Source organism: Coptis chinensis, chromosome 8, assembly GCF_015680905.1.
Source record: "Coptis chinensis isolate HL-2020 chromosome 8, ASM1568090v1, whole genome shotgun sequence".
NCBI classification, from domain to species: Eukaryota; Viridiplantae; Streptophyta; class Magnoliopsida; order Ranunculales; family Ranunculaceae; genus Coptis; species Coptis chinensis.
The window spans coordinates 1,169,959-1,188,971 of NC_141463.1; the positions used below are offsets into that span (position 1 = coordinate 1,169,959).

General features: G+C 36.0%; 3 protein-coding genes across 4 annotated transcripts; all 3 read left to right on the forward strand.

Annotated features, from left to right (window-relative positions):
- Positions 1 to 5,236: 5,236 nt before the first annotated feature.
- Positions 5,237 to 7,250, forward strand: LOC147479206 (uncharacterized). 2 transcript variants are annotated; one of them, XM_086577963.1, is made up of 5 exons: positions 5,237 to 6,016; positions 6,279 to 6,389; positions 6,482 to 6,547; positions 6,651 to 6,716; positions 6,806 to 7,250. In XM_086577963.1, the coding sequence occupies exons 1-5, from the start codon at positions 5,369 to 5,371 to the stop codon at positions 6,926 to 6,928; spliced, it is 1,014 nt and encodes a 337-aa protein (XP_086434089.1). In that variant the 5' UTR covers positions 5,237 to 5,368; the 3' UTR covers positions 6,929 to 7,250. The 2 variants fall into 2 exon arrangements, with proteins under 2 accessions (XP_086434089.1, XP_086434090.1); XM_086577964.1 differs by having other exon boundaries at positions 6,282 to 6,389.
- Positions 7,251 to 9,585: 2,335 nt separating this feature from the next.
- On the forward strand, positions 9,586 to 13,229 carry LOC147479207 (ARM repeat superfamily protein). The gene is made up of 2 exons (XM_086577538.1): positions 9,586 to 9,991; positions 11,854 to 13,229. The coding sequence occupies exons 1-2, from the start codon at positions 9,744 to 9,746 to the stop codon at positions 12,704 to 12,706; spliced, it is 1,101 nt and encodes a 366-aa protein (XP_086433664.1). The 5' UTR covers positions 9,586 to 9,743; the 3' UTR covers positions 12,707 to 13,229.
- Positions 13,230 to 13,952: 723 nt separating this feature from the next.
- Positions 13,953 to 16,620, forward strand: LOC147479208 (polyphenol oxidase E, chloroplastic-like). The gene is made up of 5 exons (XM_086576413.1): positions 13,953 to 14,578; positions 14,870 to 15,118; positions 15,156 to 15,380; positions 15,494 to 15,549; positions 16,315 to 16,620. The coding sequence occupies exons 1-5, from the start codon at positions 14,347 to 14,349 to the stop codon at positions 16,618 to 16,620; spliced, it is 1,068 nt and encodes a 355-aa protein (XP_086432539.1). The 5' UTR covers positions 13,953 to 14,346.
- The last annotated feature ends 2,393 nt before the right edge of the window (positions 16,621 to 19,013 follow it).

Consider the following 19,013-nt stretch of genomic DNA (forward strand, 5'->3'; position numbering starts at 1 on the left):
ATTATTAATATCAATCAGTTCAGATTTTCTTTAGTGAAATGTATATGATTATACTAAGACAAAAAAACAAAAAACAAAAAACAAATTCAGAAAGGACTTGAGGTGCAGTTTGTTGCACGCTTGTCCTAATCATTTGTAAAACTCGTTATCATTATTAATAAAATTTTTACTTAAAATAAATATAATTTTTTACGTTTAATGTTAATATTTTATAGTTTTCTCCACATGATAGTAAGATTATATAGACTTATAGCATTATAGAAAGTTAACAATATGTTGAATTGTTGTAGACTAGATTATGTATGTAGATATATATAGACATAATAGTATCAATTAATGAGTTAAGTGTTTAAGTAGTGAACTTCGTCAGTCCATATGCAATTGCTAGTAGTCAACGCGCTATAGTTTTGTGAATTGAAATAAATGCATGATTTTGTTAATCTTTATTGTTTAGACATTTTGACAAAAATAAAATAAAAATGGATATATATATACATATATATTATTTTTTGTAGGGTGGGGTGTTCACATAATCTCGCACCCCTAGCTTAAAATCTTGGCTCCGTCCCTGTTCCCGGTGCTCATGAGTGAGGTGCGCAGAGGCTTTAATTCGTGCAATCTTCAACATTTTTAGGCAGTAAATATTTAATAAGGTATATATCTAAAATTTAAATTCTAGGAAAGTGTCTGTCTACAATGTGTGTCCATTGTGTCAATGTCCTCATGAGACTTCCTCTTATTTATTTATACTATGCTTCAAATCGAAACAGTTATGGACACTATTTACATCTTATACTTAACATGACCCCCCGCCTTTTCTTCCTCCATGTTTTATACATTTCTTGTCTACTCGTGAATCTATTTATCCGTATATGGTTGCAGATCTGCTCTCTAGAAAGGCATTACTACCAGGAACTTGTAATGTGTTTTGTCAGCGATCTTTTGGGGAGGGTTTTCCCCAGAACTGTAAAGCCCACTAGTCATATCATATTATTAATATCAATCAGTTCAGATTTTCTTTAGTGAAATGTATATGATTATACTAAGACAACAAAAAAAAAAAAAAAAAAAAAAAAACAAATTTATAAAGGACTTGAGGTGTTGTTTGTTGCACGCTTGTTCTAATTATTTGTAAAACTCGTTATCATTATTAATAAAATTTTTACTTAAAAAAAATATAATTTTTTACTTTTAATGTTAATCTTTTATAGTTTTCTTCACATGATAGTAAGATTATATAGACTTATAACATTATAGAAAATTAACAATATGTTGAATTGTTGTAGACTTGTGGACTAAATTATGTATGTAGATATATATAGACATAGTAGTATCAATTAATGACTTAAGTGCTTAAGTAGTGAACTTCGTCAATCCATATTCAATTGTTAGTAGTCAATGCGCTATAGTTTTGTGAATTGAAATAAATGTATAATTTTGTTGATATTTATTGTTTAGACCTTTTGACAAAAATAAAAATAAAAATGCATATATATATATATATATATATATATATATATATATATATATATATATATATATATATATATATATATATATATATATTATTTTTTTGTAGGGTGGGGTGTTCACATAATCTCGCACCCCTAGCTTAAAATCTTGGCTCCGTCCCTGTTCCCGGTGCTCATGAGTGAGGTGCGCAGAGGCTTTAATTCGTACAATCTTCAATATTTTTAGGCAGTAAGTAGTTAATAAGTTATATATCTAAAATTTGAATTCTGTGAAAGTGGTTTGTCTACAATGTTTGTCCATTGTGTCAATGTCCTCATGAGACTTCCTCTTATTTATTTATACTATGCTTCAAATCGAAACAGTTATGGACGCTATTTACATTTTATACTTAACATGACCCCCCGCCTTTTCTTCCTCCCTGTTTTATACATTTCCTGTCTACTCATGAATCTATTTATTCGTATAAATATGAAATGTTAAAGGGTTCGGCTTTTGCCAATGGGCACTTTTTTTTTTTTTTTTTTTTTTTTTGGCCATGTGACGGAAATGCTCTCTTTGTTTGTATTTACTAGGTATAGATGTAATGATGTTCATATTCTGCAGATTTGGAGGGAGGTGTATTCTGATCCGATTAAAGAATAGATCTTTAGATATAATGATGTGTATTTGCTATAGATTTGGGGATCGGTTGATATTTATCCATTTGGAGAGAAGGTATTTAATTGAGTTGGTGTTAAGGTGTTGAAGATTGAAAGCTTTGTGTTGCGAAAGTGTGTAGAAGGAGTATTTTTAGATATAGAATGGGTTGTGTTAAAGTTGGGGGAACAAGGGCTGATTGATTGAGATGGTTTAGAGGTTCGGATTGTAGGTTTTCTGCGTTGACATGACTTATATTCTGACACAATCCTTATGGAAAATCTATCCGAGGTAATGTTCTCTTGTGTTTCACAGTATGAGAATTCCATTATTGATTGCTATGTATGACGAATTTTAAGACTATTATTTGACAGAGAATATAGTGTGATACTGTGATGTGCTTGATGTAAATTGGATCGATCATCATGAATTACCCATAATGTGATAATGGGCCAGGAAATAGTTAACTTTGCAGGAAGATATATGTTAGCGCACTTATCTAGTTCTCGAGAATGATATGCCGTCAAATTTCTAATTTTTTTTTTGTACTCTTGGGGAATTTTAAAGGAGGGGATGAGGGGTGCTAAATTTTAGTATTTTAGTGTTATTCTGTGTTAAATTTTTAAAAAAATATGTATTTTTCTTATCAATATTTAGTTTTGTAGCGACTATAGGCTGGCTCCTAAAAGGACTTTAAAATAAGTACCAAATATAAAATAACCCACAACTTTACCTACAAAATGATTTAAAACCTAATTTTTTGTAGATATGATCTACTGATCATAAAGATCATCTTTACAAAAATTCAATTTATTTTAAAAATTTTAACATTGGCAAAAGATGATTGCAAAAACTCGACATTTCTGAACCGTTAGATATTTTTTCAAAAGTGGATAACAATTTTTATTTAAGTTAGAGAATATCAAACGAGTTGATTTTTTGTAGAGATGTTTTTTTTATGGTTAATAGATTATATCCATAAAATATTAGGTTTTAAATCATTTTGTAGGTGAAGTTGTGAGTTATTTTAGATTTGGTACTTATTTTAATGTCATTTTAGGAGCCGGGCTGTATATATATATACATCATGGTTTTCATACCATACTTTATACCATGGTAAATGAATCTCTCACTTTTTTTTTAACCCAAATTATTTAGAAGTGTGGCGGCAAGTCAGAATCATTTAATCATATAGCCAATCAGTAATTTTTATCCCCTTCTATTCTATTTGTTATTGACTAGTATATTGCCCGTGTTGTACGGTACTAAAAAACCCAACCGAAACCCGACTAAAAAAACTCCAATCGAAGCCTAATAGAAGCCCGATAAAAAACACCCAACTGAAGCCCACTAAAAACCCAACCGCATTTGTTGACTTCAATAATATGATACAACACTCTTGTTCCACACTATTAAACGACCCACACCTCAGAGGCCCTTAGATTCGCCACATCATAAGCTAGGTAGATCCAAAAGTTAGGGAGTGGTGTTAGATGTCCAGCACTACCCTAATTTGTTATATTGATTTGTCTAAAAATATCTTATGTTGATCAAATCAAATCAACTTGTTTGTATTATTGTTACTATTTTATTCATGTTTTCTAAGACTATTATTTTTCACCGATGATGACTCACATACAAGTTAAGTATAAATCAAAATTTAAAACTAGTCAGGTGGAATGATTAATCCATTTGATTGATACACAGGTACGCAACTATGTGTTTGTGAAAGAGATTAGCAACACACAGTATTTAATTGTGGTGATGAGGCAGAGAGTTAAATAACACATGGGGGTTTAGAGACTTGGGGATATCTGTGATAAGCTCATCAATTCCATGCAGGGGAACAATACAATCTCCTTAAAATAAGGAATTTCACTTCCTTCAATGTCCAGCTTTGTTTTCAATTCCCTTATCAATTTTCAACTAAAGACAACCAGACATGTGGAAGATGATCTTCATGGGGACCAGAAAAAGATAGACTTCCATGCTCAAAATGAGCAGCCAAAATTTGCTTATTGGATAGTTTAATCCGCAATGTTAGGGACCACGCTCAATTGTTGGAAACCATTGCTCAAGCTTGTTGACTAAATTAGTCTCAAGTAACAATTAAACACACTTTTAAGTTCTAACTCATTTAAAAATATATAATAATTTTCTACTAAGTCAGTTATTGAGTTGTAATATGCCATGGAAGTTGACATTGTGTCAGATTAACTCAAACTATACTATTGCTATCCTTCATACCTCGCCCAACTTGAACGTTGTGGGGGGTGTCATTTGTGTCAACAATGTCTGAACTCTGAACAGGGTTTCCCTAGTTAATAGCATGGGTCTTTTGATATAGATTGAGGACTTGAGGTGGACAGGGCCATAAAATAACATATACTCCTGAAGTCCTAAGCATCGCCGCATACAATGGGTGTTTGACGTACATTTTTCATTGAGAATGGAACAACTATACGTACGGTGGGATGGTAGGCAGGGGTAGAGCGAAGGGCTCGTGGTGGATTTGAAAAAAACCATAATGTTATACCATAATCAGTACAAAAAAATTTCAGGCTTTGTTTCTTGCTTTCTCAATTTTTTTTGAATAATATACTACTGTCCCCTCATAAGCATTGGCCTCTCAAACCCAGATTCCCGGCTCCGTTCCAGCTTGCCCTGCCTGGCAGGTTGGGTGCTCGTCAAAAGTACGTACACGTTTAGTAGTTGATACAAAGTACATACGTAGAAGAATGCATAAAGCATACATACAAAAAATTTATATAAATATATATGGCGTGGGAGTATGACAACTAACCTTGAACTAATTAGTGTTCATGAATAATTGTACACAAAGTTATAAAATTAAATACCAAATGGTATGTGTTCACGTGCTTAGGATTTTATGGAAGCCAAGGAAAGAAGGAGAGTGAGTCTTAAATGGTCCAGGTACCTATATAGTTTCATTAGAGGAATCTGAGACGTGGGAGTGCGAGAGAACCGGCGTAGCTTCTGCTTGCTCTTTATCTCTTCATCCATTAATCTCTGCCAGCTAACAATCCCCAAAAAATTCATCAACTTTCATTACTAATTTATTTGTTATAATTCCCTTACTAGTACTTAATGAACTCAGTTTCTGAAACATTTATGTAAGTGTATATCACAAGTTCATTTTTCACCTCCAGTACTCTTGCAGTTCATATGTGAGTTTGGCTATCCATACGTACCCTTTACTTGTTTTAAGCACTGGGTTGTGTCGATCGAGCTTCTTTCAATGGCACTTGCCAAGGAGAGAACTTCTCAAGATTCACATATGAGCTTCATTCAGGGGTGTTCATACTTGTATGGAGGAGGTTCCGTTCAAGATACTCCGAACGCGTCTTTGGTTGGATTACTAGGCCTTGAGAATTATCACAAAATGGCGGTCGATGAAGAAAATGGAGATGGGGATGAGACTGCAAATAAGGTCCTTAGAAGCTTCACAGTAGGCCGTCTTCCATCTCTTACTGATTCAACCAGCAATCAAAATGGCATCATGTTTGGAGACTTGATCAATTCTCAAGAAGAAGAAGCTCAAATTGTGATAAACTTTAAGGCTGGGTACAACAATTCCGTTCAGCCCTGTGGACCATTGCTTAATTTTGAGCTAGGGGAAGACACTTTACATAATTGTGGTCCAAAAAACCGAAGTGTTATCGACCATAATTACCAATGGAATCAATTTAGTTCAAATAACCGCAGAGAGTCTCGCCTGTCGTCTGAGGATCTTAGTTGTTTTGAGACAACGTCTAGCAGTAACTATCGCACTGTCAAGGACAACCAACTTCTGGATGAAGGGCTAGGCTGGTTCTACTCGGATGGTGGTGCTATCGAGGGCCTTGAAGAGTCCACAGGGACGGATTCGCATAAGCGTTCTCACATGGTATTTTAATCTCTCAAATGCACTGTCATTGTTCTACGTATCTATCCATTAAATTGTCAGTATCTGTTTGATGCTGGACTTGTTTTAAGATAATGCATGTACATTTGAAAAGTATATATGCTCATGCATAGATGATCTATCTTGAATGATGACAAAGATGAAGTAACAATAAGTCTATTGAGACTTGAGAGCACAATATGAAATGGCAAAATTATCACTTCATCAAATCACTCGTGATATACTAACAACAGTATAATGGCAGCAGGGAAGTGAAATACAATGTCGTAAGATGCAGCAACTCCTTGATGGCTCTAAGAAGCTTAAATCCAACAAGTCAATATCTTCCAAGGATCCTCAAAGTATCGCCGCAAAGGTTTGCTTGAATTTGCATAATTTCCCACTTTGCGAAAATTTTTTAAAATTCTCACATTAAGCACAAGTGCTTTTCTGCAATTGATGTTGCAGAACCGAAGAGAGCGGATTAGTGAGCGACTCAAGACACTGCAGGATCTTGTTCCCAATGGTTCAAAGGTGGTTTTTATATATGTCTCTCCAAGTCCTATAGATCTAGATTTTTTCAATATAAAAGTTAATGTATCTAGTTTCATTGATGACATTATTTGTAATTGCACAGGTTGATCTGGTAACCATGTTAGAGAAAGCCATCAGCTATGTAAAGTTTCTTCAGTTACAAGTAAAAGTAAGAAATCATGCAATTAAGCTACATACAATCTCATTTTCAAGTTATATATCAATCTTAGTCCAACAAGTTTTTTTTTCTTAATGCAGGTTTTGGCCACTGATGAGTTCTGGCCAGCGCAAGGTGGAAAAGCGCCTGAAGTTTCTCAAGTTAAGGAAGCCATTGATGCCATCTTATCTTCTCACAAAGACAGAAACTCAAGCTCCAAGTGAATAACCCACATCAGAAATTAAGAAGTCAAGAACTATGAGGGACAAATAAGATAGTCAATTGAGACAAAGGGCCTTGCATGGGATTTTAATGTATGTTCTGGCTTTATTCTCAGTATTTCTTTTCTTTTTGATTTTCTAAGTGGGTTTTCTTTGGATCTTAATGGTTCTGATTGAGATATGAGATCTAGTGGTACTAGTGAATGAAAAGAATTCCATGTATCAGAAAAATAAGCATGATGCATGAATCATTCCTTTGATCTGTAATTTTTGTTATAAATAAAAATGACAAACCAAACGTGCATTATTGAAACCAATTTGATTTTGATGTTTTGGAGCTCTATATGTGGTTAGAAGTCAATAGCTAAGAGAGGAATTAAAGCAGTTAACATGATAAGTTTGGAATCTATTATGGTTAATTAGTGAAGCTAAATTGGCATATTCTAAATTTAAATAGATGAACTAGTGAATAATCAAATTGGGCCTAACACTAATATCTGTACATAAATTCACTATATTATTATGATTTTAATTTGTACTATATTTTTGGCATTATTAACACTCAAGTCAAACCAATATAATTACTTGAGAGAAATATAAAATACATGTTCATCTACGTGGAGACCCAGGGATAAATATTCCATAAACAAGAAACTATCTGTCAGAGTCAATCATCTCTGGACTCTGGTATACCAATATATACGGTCAAGAACTAGGCTAAGTTTGTCAATTGAGTAATTGTCGTAATCAACCAAACAGTTTGTGTAACTCTGGTACGTGCCACTGAATGCACCTAGGCAAATGAGGGCTGAATTATTATATTGCAACGAGCACTTCTCCATCTCCAGGATAGTTTTTCTCGCCACATTTACACACTATTTTGCTGTTCTATTAGGTAAGGGTGGAATTTGAACTGAGGGCTCGGAGCTCAGCTCATTTAGCTCGGCTCAAATTTGCTTGTTTAACTATATAAGCCAAATTTAAGCTCAAATTAAAACTTGTGTAATAAATGAGCTTGACAAAACTTGGCTCGTTTACTTCAAATAACATATTTATAATGTAAAATAACTGAGCGGCTCGGATTTAGATTGGGCTTGACTCGTTTAAACTCGGCTCGAGCTTGCTTATTTAACTATATGAACCGAGCTCGAACTCAATTTAAAACTCATGTAATTAGCGAGCCGAACTTGAACACAGTAAAGTCCGGTTTGTTTAGCTCGAATTCCACCCTTAACGCTCAAATTCCACCCGACATTGTCCTCGACTATACCGCAGCTAGAACTGCGTGGTTTTAAGTTTTAACACGAAAGACACCAACGCTATTAAGGGTGAGAGCTCATTTTGTTATTAATTGGAGCACAACCTCCTTGCTATTCGGTCCACACACCCAACATAAACATCAATTCGATACTGATTAGTGAAGGTAATAAGTATAAGTGCAATTAAATCTATATGAAAAGTGCATTCCTCTTACTGATTTTTTTCAGCTAGCCATTAGAGACTTTATAAACAGAAAAAAACAATAGATATAAAAGAAGAGGCTGATGAATTTCCTCTCTTTACATCTGTCTCTTTGTCTCTACGACATCTACCGACCTACATGTATCTCAGTGCGGATCTACATGTATTTTGAGGTGGGATCGAAATAGTTAGTGCTGCTGGTATAGATTATCTCACGTGGATTTCAAGGTATGAGAGTTAGGTGCCAACCGGCAAATAGGTAACAGTTAGACACTTGTACACATACCAAAATGGAAATGAAGAGACTGATTTATCTATTCCATAAACAGTCATTTTTTCACCAAATTCCGTAGTTTGCTACCAAAAAGCAAGCAATGCCCACCAAACTTGAGCATTTACATATTTCATATTTGCATCGTGCAGCACCAAATGTGAATTTTGATTCATTGCTTTGCTATGATGGCAGTTCATGTAATCATGTCTTATAATGTGAAGGAAAAGAAACATGCATATGGAATCAATTATACAACACTCATTGTTCAAACATTCATTGGAAGAAAAAAACACATTGATCACGCACATATATATATTTTGTTCAAAAAAATATTTGATAAGAATTGTAGCTTATAACATGTAATAATTAAACACATAAAAAAACATAAAATAAGAGCCTATTTGTCAAAATTTTAACTAACTAAAATGAAAAAAAAAAAAAGAGCGGTCTATTATGAAATGGAATGAAAACAGTTTTAAAATTGTGTCTGTTTTGGTAACTCATGAAAAAAAATAAGGATATGTTTGTTAAGAAATGAAATCTTTAAAAAAAAAAAAAAAAAAAAAAAAAAAGTTCTTTTTTTTTTCACAGTTTTTTTTACACCTGATTTTAAAATTGTTTCCATTCCATTCCATTTCTTTCCGTGGACCACTTATTTTATTTCTTTTCTATTAGTTAAAATTTAACAAACAGACTATAATGGATTGACTGAAAATTTACATTTGTAGAAAATTGATATTTTTTCGTTGTCCTAAGATAATACAAGTTGCACAATCCTGTCCAGAATTCCAGTGGCATATTCCTCAAGTTAACGGTCAATTTTGTACCATCTAAAATACTAGGATAAGAATAAATAACTGCTCCATTTTTTCCCCCACTTTTCAGCTCCTGCCTTATAAAAACTCTCTCTCTCTCTATCTCTCTCATCATAAAAGTATCCAAAGTTCCAAACTCAACTCATAAAAGCCGTTAAAGTGTTAAACTATAACAACAACCAGTTACTTACAAGTTACAAACCAACTGTTCCTTGACACAAACAATACAAGGAAACATCTCTCTCTCTCTCTCTTCTTTTTCTCTCTTATGGAGTCTGAAAAAACAGCTTCATCCTCAATAGTAAACCAGACCATAGAACTAATAAAATCCAACGACCCATATTCAAAAATCCAAGCAGCTAAAGAAATCAGACGTTTAACAAAAACATCATTAAAATACAGACGTCACTTTTCTTCAACAATTGAACCACTTGTTTCCATGCTCAAATCTGCTTCACTTGATTATATTGAGTTTTCACTCCTTGCTCTTCTCAATCTTGCTGTTAAAGATGAAAAGTAAGTCCGGGCCTTCCTTTATTTTATTCTAAATTTTGTTTCATTTCATAAAGATTCATACTTTATCTTGTTCTTTGCTTGTTCTGATTGTACTTTTACTTTTTTCTTTATTGATTTTGATTAGTTTTTGGTGTTGGGTGTGAATAATTCTTATTAGAAGAGAATAATTTGAGATTAAAGTTGGAATTAGGAGTTAAAGAGTATTAGATTAAGGATAATATGCAAAAAAAAAAAAAAAAAAAAAAAAATTGGTAGCTTAAAAGAAAAAAAGTATGTGTCGGTGAAAATTCAATATATATGTCCTATGGAACATGATTGACTGAAACAGAAAAATTCAATAAACTTGTCTCAGGAAGTGTTTAGGGGTGTAATTACAAGGAGGATATTGAAGTTATTTCTCATTTGGCTATACGGTGTTTGTGTCTTTAGTTAATAATACACTGCTGCCGTGTGCTACGTCAGCGTTTTGTCCAAATTAGGATAGCTGATTTGTCATAATGAATGCTTCTATGCTGGATTCACGTTGTTGAGTCATGTTGATGTGGTTTTATATGGGAACTACACCGAAGATTTTGGTTCTTGTTATTGTGTTAACACTGAATAACTTGGTTAGTTGTTCTGCTAACTTGTATGTGGTTAGTTGCAGTATTAAATAGGAATTCGGTGATAAATATAGGTACACCTGTATTTGTTTCTTATATAGGAAAACTGATGAGGAAAAGAAGTTGATATTTTTATTATCCTTCTCTTATCTGTAAGCCAACGAGGATGAACTGAGGAATACTTTGTCCCGTTTAGTGCACTGGATAATATCAGATCTTAAGCAGCAGTAGAGAACGTCATTTAGACAGATTTTAGCAGCGAAACATTGAAGCATGAAATTTCTGCCACCCAGTTACAATATAAGTAGAATGATCGATAAGTCTAGGTAAGTGAACAGAAGCTGGTGTGCAAATAACTTGGGGTCTGAACTTGTAACTTGATGTATCATTAAATGACTTATTTAAAATAACTCGATTTCGAAAGATGGTATTCTGACAAAATTTTGGAGCACAAATTAAAATACACAATTGAATAATAGTCTGCAACTTTTCACCTCTAATGAAACTGGCAGTGGATAAGATCACGCCCGCAATATGGGAATTTCTGTGCAGCTATGTGTCCTTAATGATGATCTTAGAAGGAGAAGGGGGCAGGGCAGACATGACCAGGGTTCATTTTCTGACTGTAACCATCCTCCTGTTCGTAACCCATCTGGATAATTCTGTTGAAAGGGATGTAGGATGACTACATAATTTACAGTGTTGAAGTTAAAACTTGAGTAGGTTTATGAGTTGTCCAAGTACCTTCAATTTCCAATGACAAAGAAAGGAGAGGACTATGAGCAGTCAAAGTGTCTCCAATTTCCCTTGACAAAGAAAGGAGGTGATACATTTTCATTGCATTTCACCATTTTCTAGGAGGATATATGAGTTTGTTAATAGCTTTTTGTGATTAGGATGGAATGATGCGGAAACTAGTGTGCATACAAATCTCAGTACGTAATACCAAAGGGGCGGTGCAGATAAATAGATATAGATGTGGTTTTTAAACTGTCTTAGCTCCGCAAGTCCAATGGTTCACCACAAACCTAAGTGGCCCTGTAAAAAATCTGGAGTATCTTGACTTGGGATGTTACGAGGTGGGACAAAAGTGACTTGAAGTAGGATGAGAAACTGAGACAATAAGGATGTGTTGGATTCCAGAGTCAGCAGTTGATGCAGAAATTGCATTTGGAATCTGAGCATAAAGTTGGATTCTCTAGAGGTTGAACTAATTCCTGAAGTTTTATTCACGTTTTTTTTTCCTGGTATGTTTTGCAGGAACAAGATCAAGATTATAGATGCTGGTGCCCTTGAACCCCTCATCAGTCTGCTTTGGTCTGGTAATTCAAATTTGCGGGAGTATGCTACTGCTGCCTTTCTTACACTTTCTGCTTCTGCTGTCAACAAGCCAACCATCACTGCTTCTGGTGCCATCCCTCTCCTTGTTGAAGTACTAAGAGACGGAAGCCCACAAGCCAAGATTGATGCGCTGATGACACTATACAATTTATCCACCCATCGAGAAAACCTGAGCATCATTCTCTCGGCGGGGGCCATCCATCCTATAGTGAACTTGCTTAGGAGCTGCAAAAAATCATCAAAAACAGCTGAGAAATGCACTGCTCTCTTAGAATCTTTGCTGGGTTTTGATGAGGGAAGGAATGCGTTGACAGCTGAAGAAGGTGGAGTACTTGCAGTGGTCGAAGTACTCGAAAACGGGTCTCTGCAGAGTCGAGAGCATGCAGTTGGTGCCCTTCTGACGATGTGTGAGAGCGATAGGTCTAGATATAGAGAACCAATTCTAAAGGAAGGTGTTATACCTGGCCTTCTGGAGCTCACCGTCCAGGGCATGCCCAAATCTCAGTCAAAAGCGCATACTCTTTTGCGATTGCTGAGAGACTCTCCCTACCCAAGGTCCGAGCTTCAGGCTGACACCCTGGAGAACATCGTTTACAATATAGTCTCTCAGATTGATGGTGAAGATCCAGGTGGGAAGGCAAAAAAGATGTTAGCTGATATGGTGCAAGTTAGTATGGAGCAGAGCTTGAGACACTTACAGCAGAGGGCGTTAGTGTGCACACCAACTGATTTGCCTCTCAGTAGTCATGTCTCCAAAGTTTCTTCAAAATGATTGTGTTTTACAGTTGTTTCACAAATACAAGATCTGTTCTTAGTTGTTACATACTGGAGAAATAAGTTGTTAGTGAATGCCAGTCCTGGCTTTGACAGTATCGAGCTTCAGGCTGACACCCTGGAGAACATCGTTTACAATATAGTCTCTCAGATTGATGGTGAAGATCCAGGTGGGAAGGCAAAAAAGATGTTAGCTGATATGGTGCAAGTTAGTATGGAGCAGAGCTCGAGACAATTACAGCAGAGGACATTAGTGTACACACCAACTGATTTGCGTCTCAGTAGTAATGTCTCCAAAGTTTCTTCAAAATGATTGTGTTTTACAGTTGTTCACAAATACAAGATCTGTTCTTAGTTTTTACATACTGGAGAAATATGTTGTTAGTGAATGCCAGTCCCGGCTTTGACAGTATTGAGTGACTGGTTAGTGTCAATAGTTACAGTTGTATTGGGTCGTGTTTGTTTTCTTGGATTGTAAAATAAAAGCTCTATTGTTATACAAATAAAAAAGTTGTCCTCTCTTTCTGTAATGTTCATTACTTCATTGCTATGCGACCGTGTTGCTATTTGAGCAGCAGTGACTTGTATGAGAAGATAGACAAAATAAAAACCATTACATATTTCATCAGCAGCTTCTACTGTTTGTTAGTTTGGCTTGACGCTAAGTTCTCTATTCGGGGTGGATTGCTTTCACCTATACAATACTTTAGTGGTCATGTGCTTCTTCACTTTCACGTTCCTTTTTAAGTTTATGATATAAGTATGATCCAGAGGTATGTAACAGAACTACACAAGTTCGGAAAGAAGGTAGAACAATACGTGAAAAAAACAATACCCACATGATATGGGCAACGGTATTGCTTATATTTCACTAGGGTGTGCCCATGCCCAAGTAGCCAACACCTCTCATTTGCGGCAACACTGCATGGAGACGCAAAAGAACACCATGTCCATTCTATTTTACGGGTTTATTTGACCCGTTCATATAGCCATCAAGAAGTAGCCCATCATATTAAAATAGTGTGTTGTCCCCATCAAAAAAGTAGTAAATGGGATGTTGAACTGTGATAGCAAACTGGATGTGCCATCCTTCAAGCACCTAGATTCCACCCCATCACAAGTTGCTGAAAAAGAATGACACCACACCAACCCTTTTTATTAGATAGAATTTTCAATATCTTCTGCCATGAGGCCACACACGTTCTTATTCTATCAATTATATTGCTTAATAAATGATTGTAAAATGGTCGAACAGCATACTGAGAAAGCGTGAAAGACCATACCCATTTGCGTAGCAACATTCCACATGGGTAAGTATTCAGATTAGCTCCTCCACACAGGTCTCGGGTTCCCAAGCCCACTCGTGTATTTATAAACAGAAAAGAAGTGGCCGGCCGGGAATTGCAAGAGGCTGTTGTTTTGCCTACTTCTGCTATATCATGGGTAAACACTCAAACTTTAAGACTTGCTCAACAAACAGAACCAACACTAAATGTTCCTAATCCTACTCTACTCATAGCCACGTATGTATAACCAATGGATGCGCATTCAAGCAAAGCTATATAAGCAATACTCATTAATGCTCAGTCTACTTGGCTTTGTTTAGGAGTCTTATTAACTAATTAAGAGCCTGAAAAAATGTCTGTGTCTCTCTTAGCCACCCAGACCATCCCTTCATCAACCTCAACAAACACTCTTCGTAGCAACCCCAAGACGACACGCTCATCAGTGCAGGTTGGCAAGGCTACTGTTTATATTTCATGCAACCAGAAACAAATCAAAGAGGAAGCAGAAAATCAAGCCGTGCATAGGCGAAATGAACTACTTGGGATGGGACTTGGGAGGACTTTATGGTGCCACTGCTACTATTGCTAAACACAGCAACATGGCTCGGTAAATTTGTAGATTAATTGTGACATATAACACTATTTGCCAAGATATAGCTAGCTCATATGAGAAGTTAAACATATCTAGTGCCAAAATTTTATTGTAGTTTACAGCTTTTATCTAATTTATTATGATTTTTTTTCCTAATTTTATTTTGGGACCAACAAAGATGAATGGGTAGGTTAACGAGTATTACCCCTACTAGATGAGTCAATTAGGATTTCCCCGTGTTTTTTTGTGCCATCTAGGGAGTATTATAGCTAGTTAACCCAAGATGAATTGTTGCCCAACTTACGCACAGATGCAGTCATAAAGTACTTCGTTCCTCCAAAAGAACAATTCTTACGGGTCAGGAAACCAGCTCACAAGATGGACCATGAGGACATAAAAAAGTTTGAGTGTGGCATTGCTAGAATGAAGACACTTACGGCTAGTGATCCATTAAGCTTCTCTCAACAAGATAGCATTCACTGCACTCACTGCACCTTCTGCAGTCAGGCTTTTGATCAAGTGGGACATGAGGGTAGTATCGGTGCAGTCACCTTCTGCAGACGTTCCTCCCGATCTATTGGTTCATGGAAGCTGGATTTTCACCCCGTGGAACCGATACTACATGTATTTATGGGAAAAAAAACTTGGAAGCCTCGTTGGTGATCCCACCTTGGCTATCCCTTTCTGGAACTGGGATGCCGGGGATGGCATGCACATGCCGAAGATGTACCTAGCAGATACAGCCTCACCTCTCTATGACGACAGACGTGATCATGAACGTTTCTCGATCTGCTGTAATGAATTATTTTGATTTTAAAATTGGAGAACCAAATCCGACTCCTGAGGAAGAAGACTGTTAAAAAATCCAAGCTGGACAAGATGTTTAAAATCTCTAATGAAAATAAAGGCAATCCTTGTGGATTCCTGGGGGCACCTTTAAGAGCTGGTGCTGAACCTACTCAAGTTGGTCAGCTGTAACAAAACCATAATATAATCCACACGTTGGTTAATGGAGATATGGCCTTATGGGTGATCAAGATCCTGATTGGCTTCAAGCCGGCCTCTTTCCTCTTTTACAATGAGAAGCGCGAGTTGGTCAGGTGTAAGGTAACATACTAGCTATACTACTGCATATATATGTTGGAGAGTATCAGATCTATAAAACTCTGCTCTCTCTTGTTTATCAAGGACGGAGAAAAGCATTACAAAAATCCATGTCTGGAGTACACTGAAAGTTTCTGCAGAGCAGGTCATTGGCTGGTGCTTCGCTCTTCCGCTGTTGTATCCTGGAAGACGTACGTTTGAGGCCGGCAGCAACTATACCGGCGGCGTTTTTTGTCTTAAGGAAATTGTGCCGAGCACAATCCTCAGTAATAAGTTTTATTTGCATTCTTATTACTGTTTTCGATTACTATATAATAACAATATATATATACGCATGCATATTGTTTAGAATATATTTTCGATCGGCATTCTGAATTGATCATATATATCTGTTTTACCTGTCACTTGTGGTGGTGTACTTGTTTGATGTTGTACAGATGAACTACTGAAAACCTCGGATACACATATCAAAATGAGCCACAGGAATGGGATTAGGAGGACCGGAAGATTAGTACCAGGAATATATCTAAGAGATCACCAAATATCAAACCCGGCCTTTTCATTAACATCACTTGACGATCCAATCCCCGCTACTCGAATCGGGGAATTTTACCTCAACTCTAGTACTATATTCGAGTCCTGGTACCGAGACCCAAGACATTGCGCTCGAAAGACGAGATAGAAGTACTTGTCTTTGACAATGTCAAATTTATTACAGAAGGTGATGGTCACCGGTTTGATGTGTATGTTGATAAACCAAATGGAAATAATTCTGATCATGGTGAGCTAGCTGGGTCCTTTGTGACGCTTCCCTACGCACATGATGATTCCAAGAAAAAGAAAACGAACTCGGTAAAATCTTTGGGTGATAATACCAGAAATCTGGGGCTCGAACTCCGCCAGCATCAAAGACTTACTAATTTCATTTAAAACAGGCTTGCCAATAAAAAAATAAAATAAAAATAGTCGTCATCACTGTGTGATGTAGATTAAACTGGCAGAAGCTTCACTTTATCAAATCTACTCTTGAATTAAACAAAACAACTAAAACTAAAACAAATATTTATTTCTCTTTGAAATATTCTCAATAACACAACCCCCCCAACCCTAATTACAAGCTCATTATTTATACTAATCCTAAAAACTATAAACCAATAGGAATACGACATGTGTCAACAACTAAAATAAAATAACTTAAACTAGTGGGCTCACGACCCATGGGCTTCGACTCAGCTAAGGGGCACACACGTATAACACTTGACAGATGAACTAATGCTCAACATCATTCTCCCCAGTTTGAAAAGAACTCGTCTCGAGTTTGTATCACATGATTGGTCGATGAAATTACATTTGTAGCTATGCTCATCACTCTTTTGCTGTTCAAACGAATTCGACCTCGAATTTTGCCCAGATAATTACTCACAAGAATAAGAATGCAACATAATGTATGCAAGTTTGCAAAATCACCATCATAATTTCTCTGCTCTATGGGAATACTACCATATCCCAAAATAGCAAATACGCATACCTCAAATTGTAACTTTAGAGGAATAGAAAGAAGACTTTAAAATTTACTTTTTCATGTTTTCATAAAAATTTAGTTCAAACTCTAACTAAATTAAAACTGGAATTGAACATAGTGTGCAGAAATTATTTTCTGACACACTGTTTTCTGTCAACCAAACTTCCAGACATCATATCCATCACCACATACCTCGGAATGCAACGAGGCCAATTGGGTTGGAAATAAGACTTAGAAAAATCATTTTTTCATGTTTTGGCGAGAGTCTGAATCTGACGCTAACTAGGTGAAAACTCAATTCCAAACCAGGCACAAATTCGGCCCAAAAACAAACTCTAACCCAAAACCCATCTCAATTAATTGAATCCGGTCCACTTAAAATAAAAAGGACCCAACCCAACAACTCAAGGCCCAAAACCATGAACTACTTAAGCCCAAAAGTTTATAAAACAACTCAAGCCCATCATTCAAATTCGGCCCAAGCCCAACTGAAACAAAACTTAAGCCCACAAGTTCTAATTTCGGCCCAAGTCCAAACAAAAAAAGAAATTGCTGGTCTCCTTCTTCCTCACTAGCGCACCACCTCTACCAATCAATCACCACCACTCTCACTCCCCATCACACCAAAACAATTCGGTTTTGATCCCTCTCAAAAACCCAACTCATTGCCACCTTCAAAACCCAATTCCATCACTTTCAACAAAATCGACCTCGACCCCATTAACACCCGTAGGAGCTTCAATAGCACCTATTCAAACCACCAAACACCACCGAAATAGTTCGGTTTTGTTCACCAACAAAAACCCCACCCTATGATACAATAAAAACTCGATTCCTCGCTTACCCAAAATCGAGTTCGACCTTGTAAACAACCCTCTCTCAGAGCTTCAACAGTACCAAACTCAAAACCCTCAGCATATCCAACTCAACCAACAACCAATCGAAATCATTCAACAACCCATAAATAATCCAAACATTTCAACAATTTCAACGAATACAAATCGACAGTTCACACAACACAATCCAATACAATCAAGCAAATAAAAATCAACCCATTCAAACATTTAAACCCCCAATAAAGGTTTGTTTCAACTGTGGAACCTCATGGTATCGACAAAAATCGTAACTTATACAGAAACTTATGTTTGGACAGAATAAACAAATTTTAAATAGACTAACATACGTAGTAATGTGAATGTCGATAATTTCAGTGAAAAATAACAGTATCTATTCACTCGTGATACGCTCTGACAACTATCTATCAGTAGATTTCCAGCAAGAATCCTCCCTTCTCCTTTATGTGAAAAACCCCATTTTTATTTTCTTTTCTGTGTAAATTAAACTCTACGTGTGAACTCCTTTTTGTTTTAAAACCCCCCGAAAAACAGGAATGGGGTTTATCATCTTTACCCTATCTCTTTTAAATCTTTATCCATTTTATTTTATTTTATTTATTATTATTATTAATATAAATCATATATTATAAAAATAATAAATAGAAATAGTCGAGTGTTATAATGGTGATGCTTATGTCGTGCCATTAAGTATTTGTACTGCTCGTAGAGAGTCAGTACAAACTTTAACCTTGAGTAATCCGTGTTGCTGACATAGATGAAGTCCCACTTCAATGGCTTTTAGTTCATGAAACAACACAGATCGTTTATGACCTCCTCCTGCGTAAGTAAATATAACATTACGAAGATGGTCAATAGTTAACCCTCCATACCCAACACTATCCTGTTTCATGGATCCATCTGTGCTCAATTTTATATATCCTAGTGAGGAGGTAGCTTTCATTTGC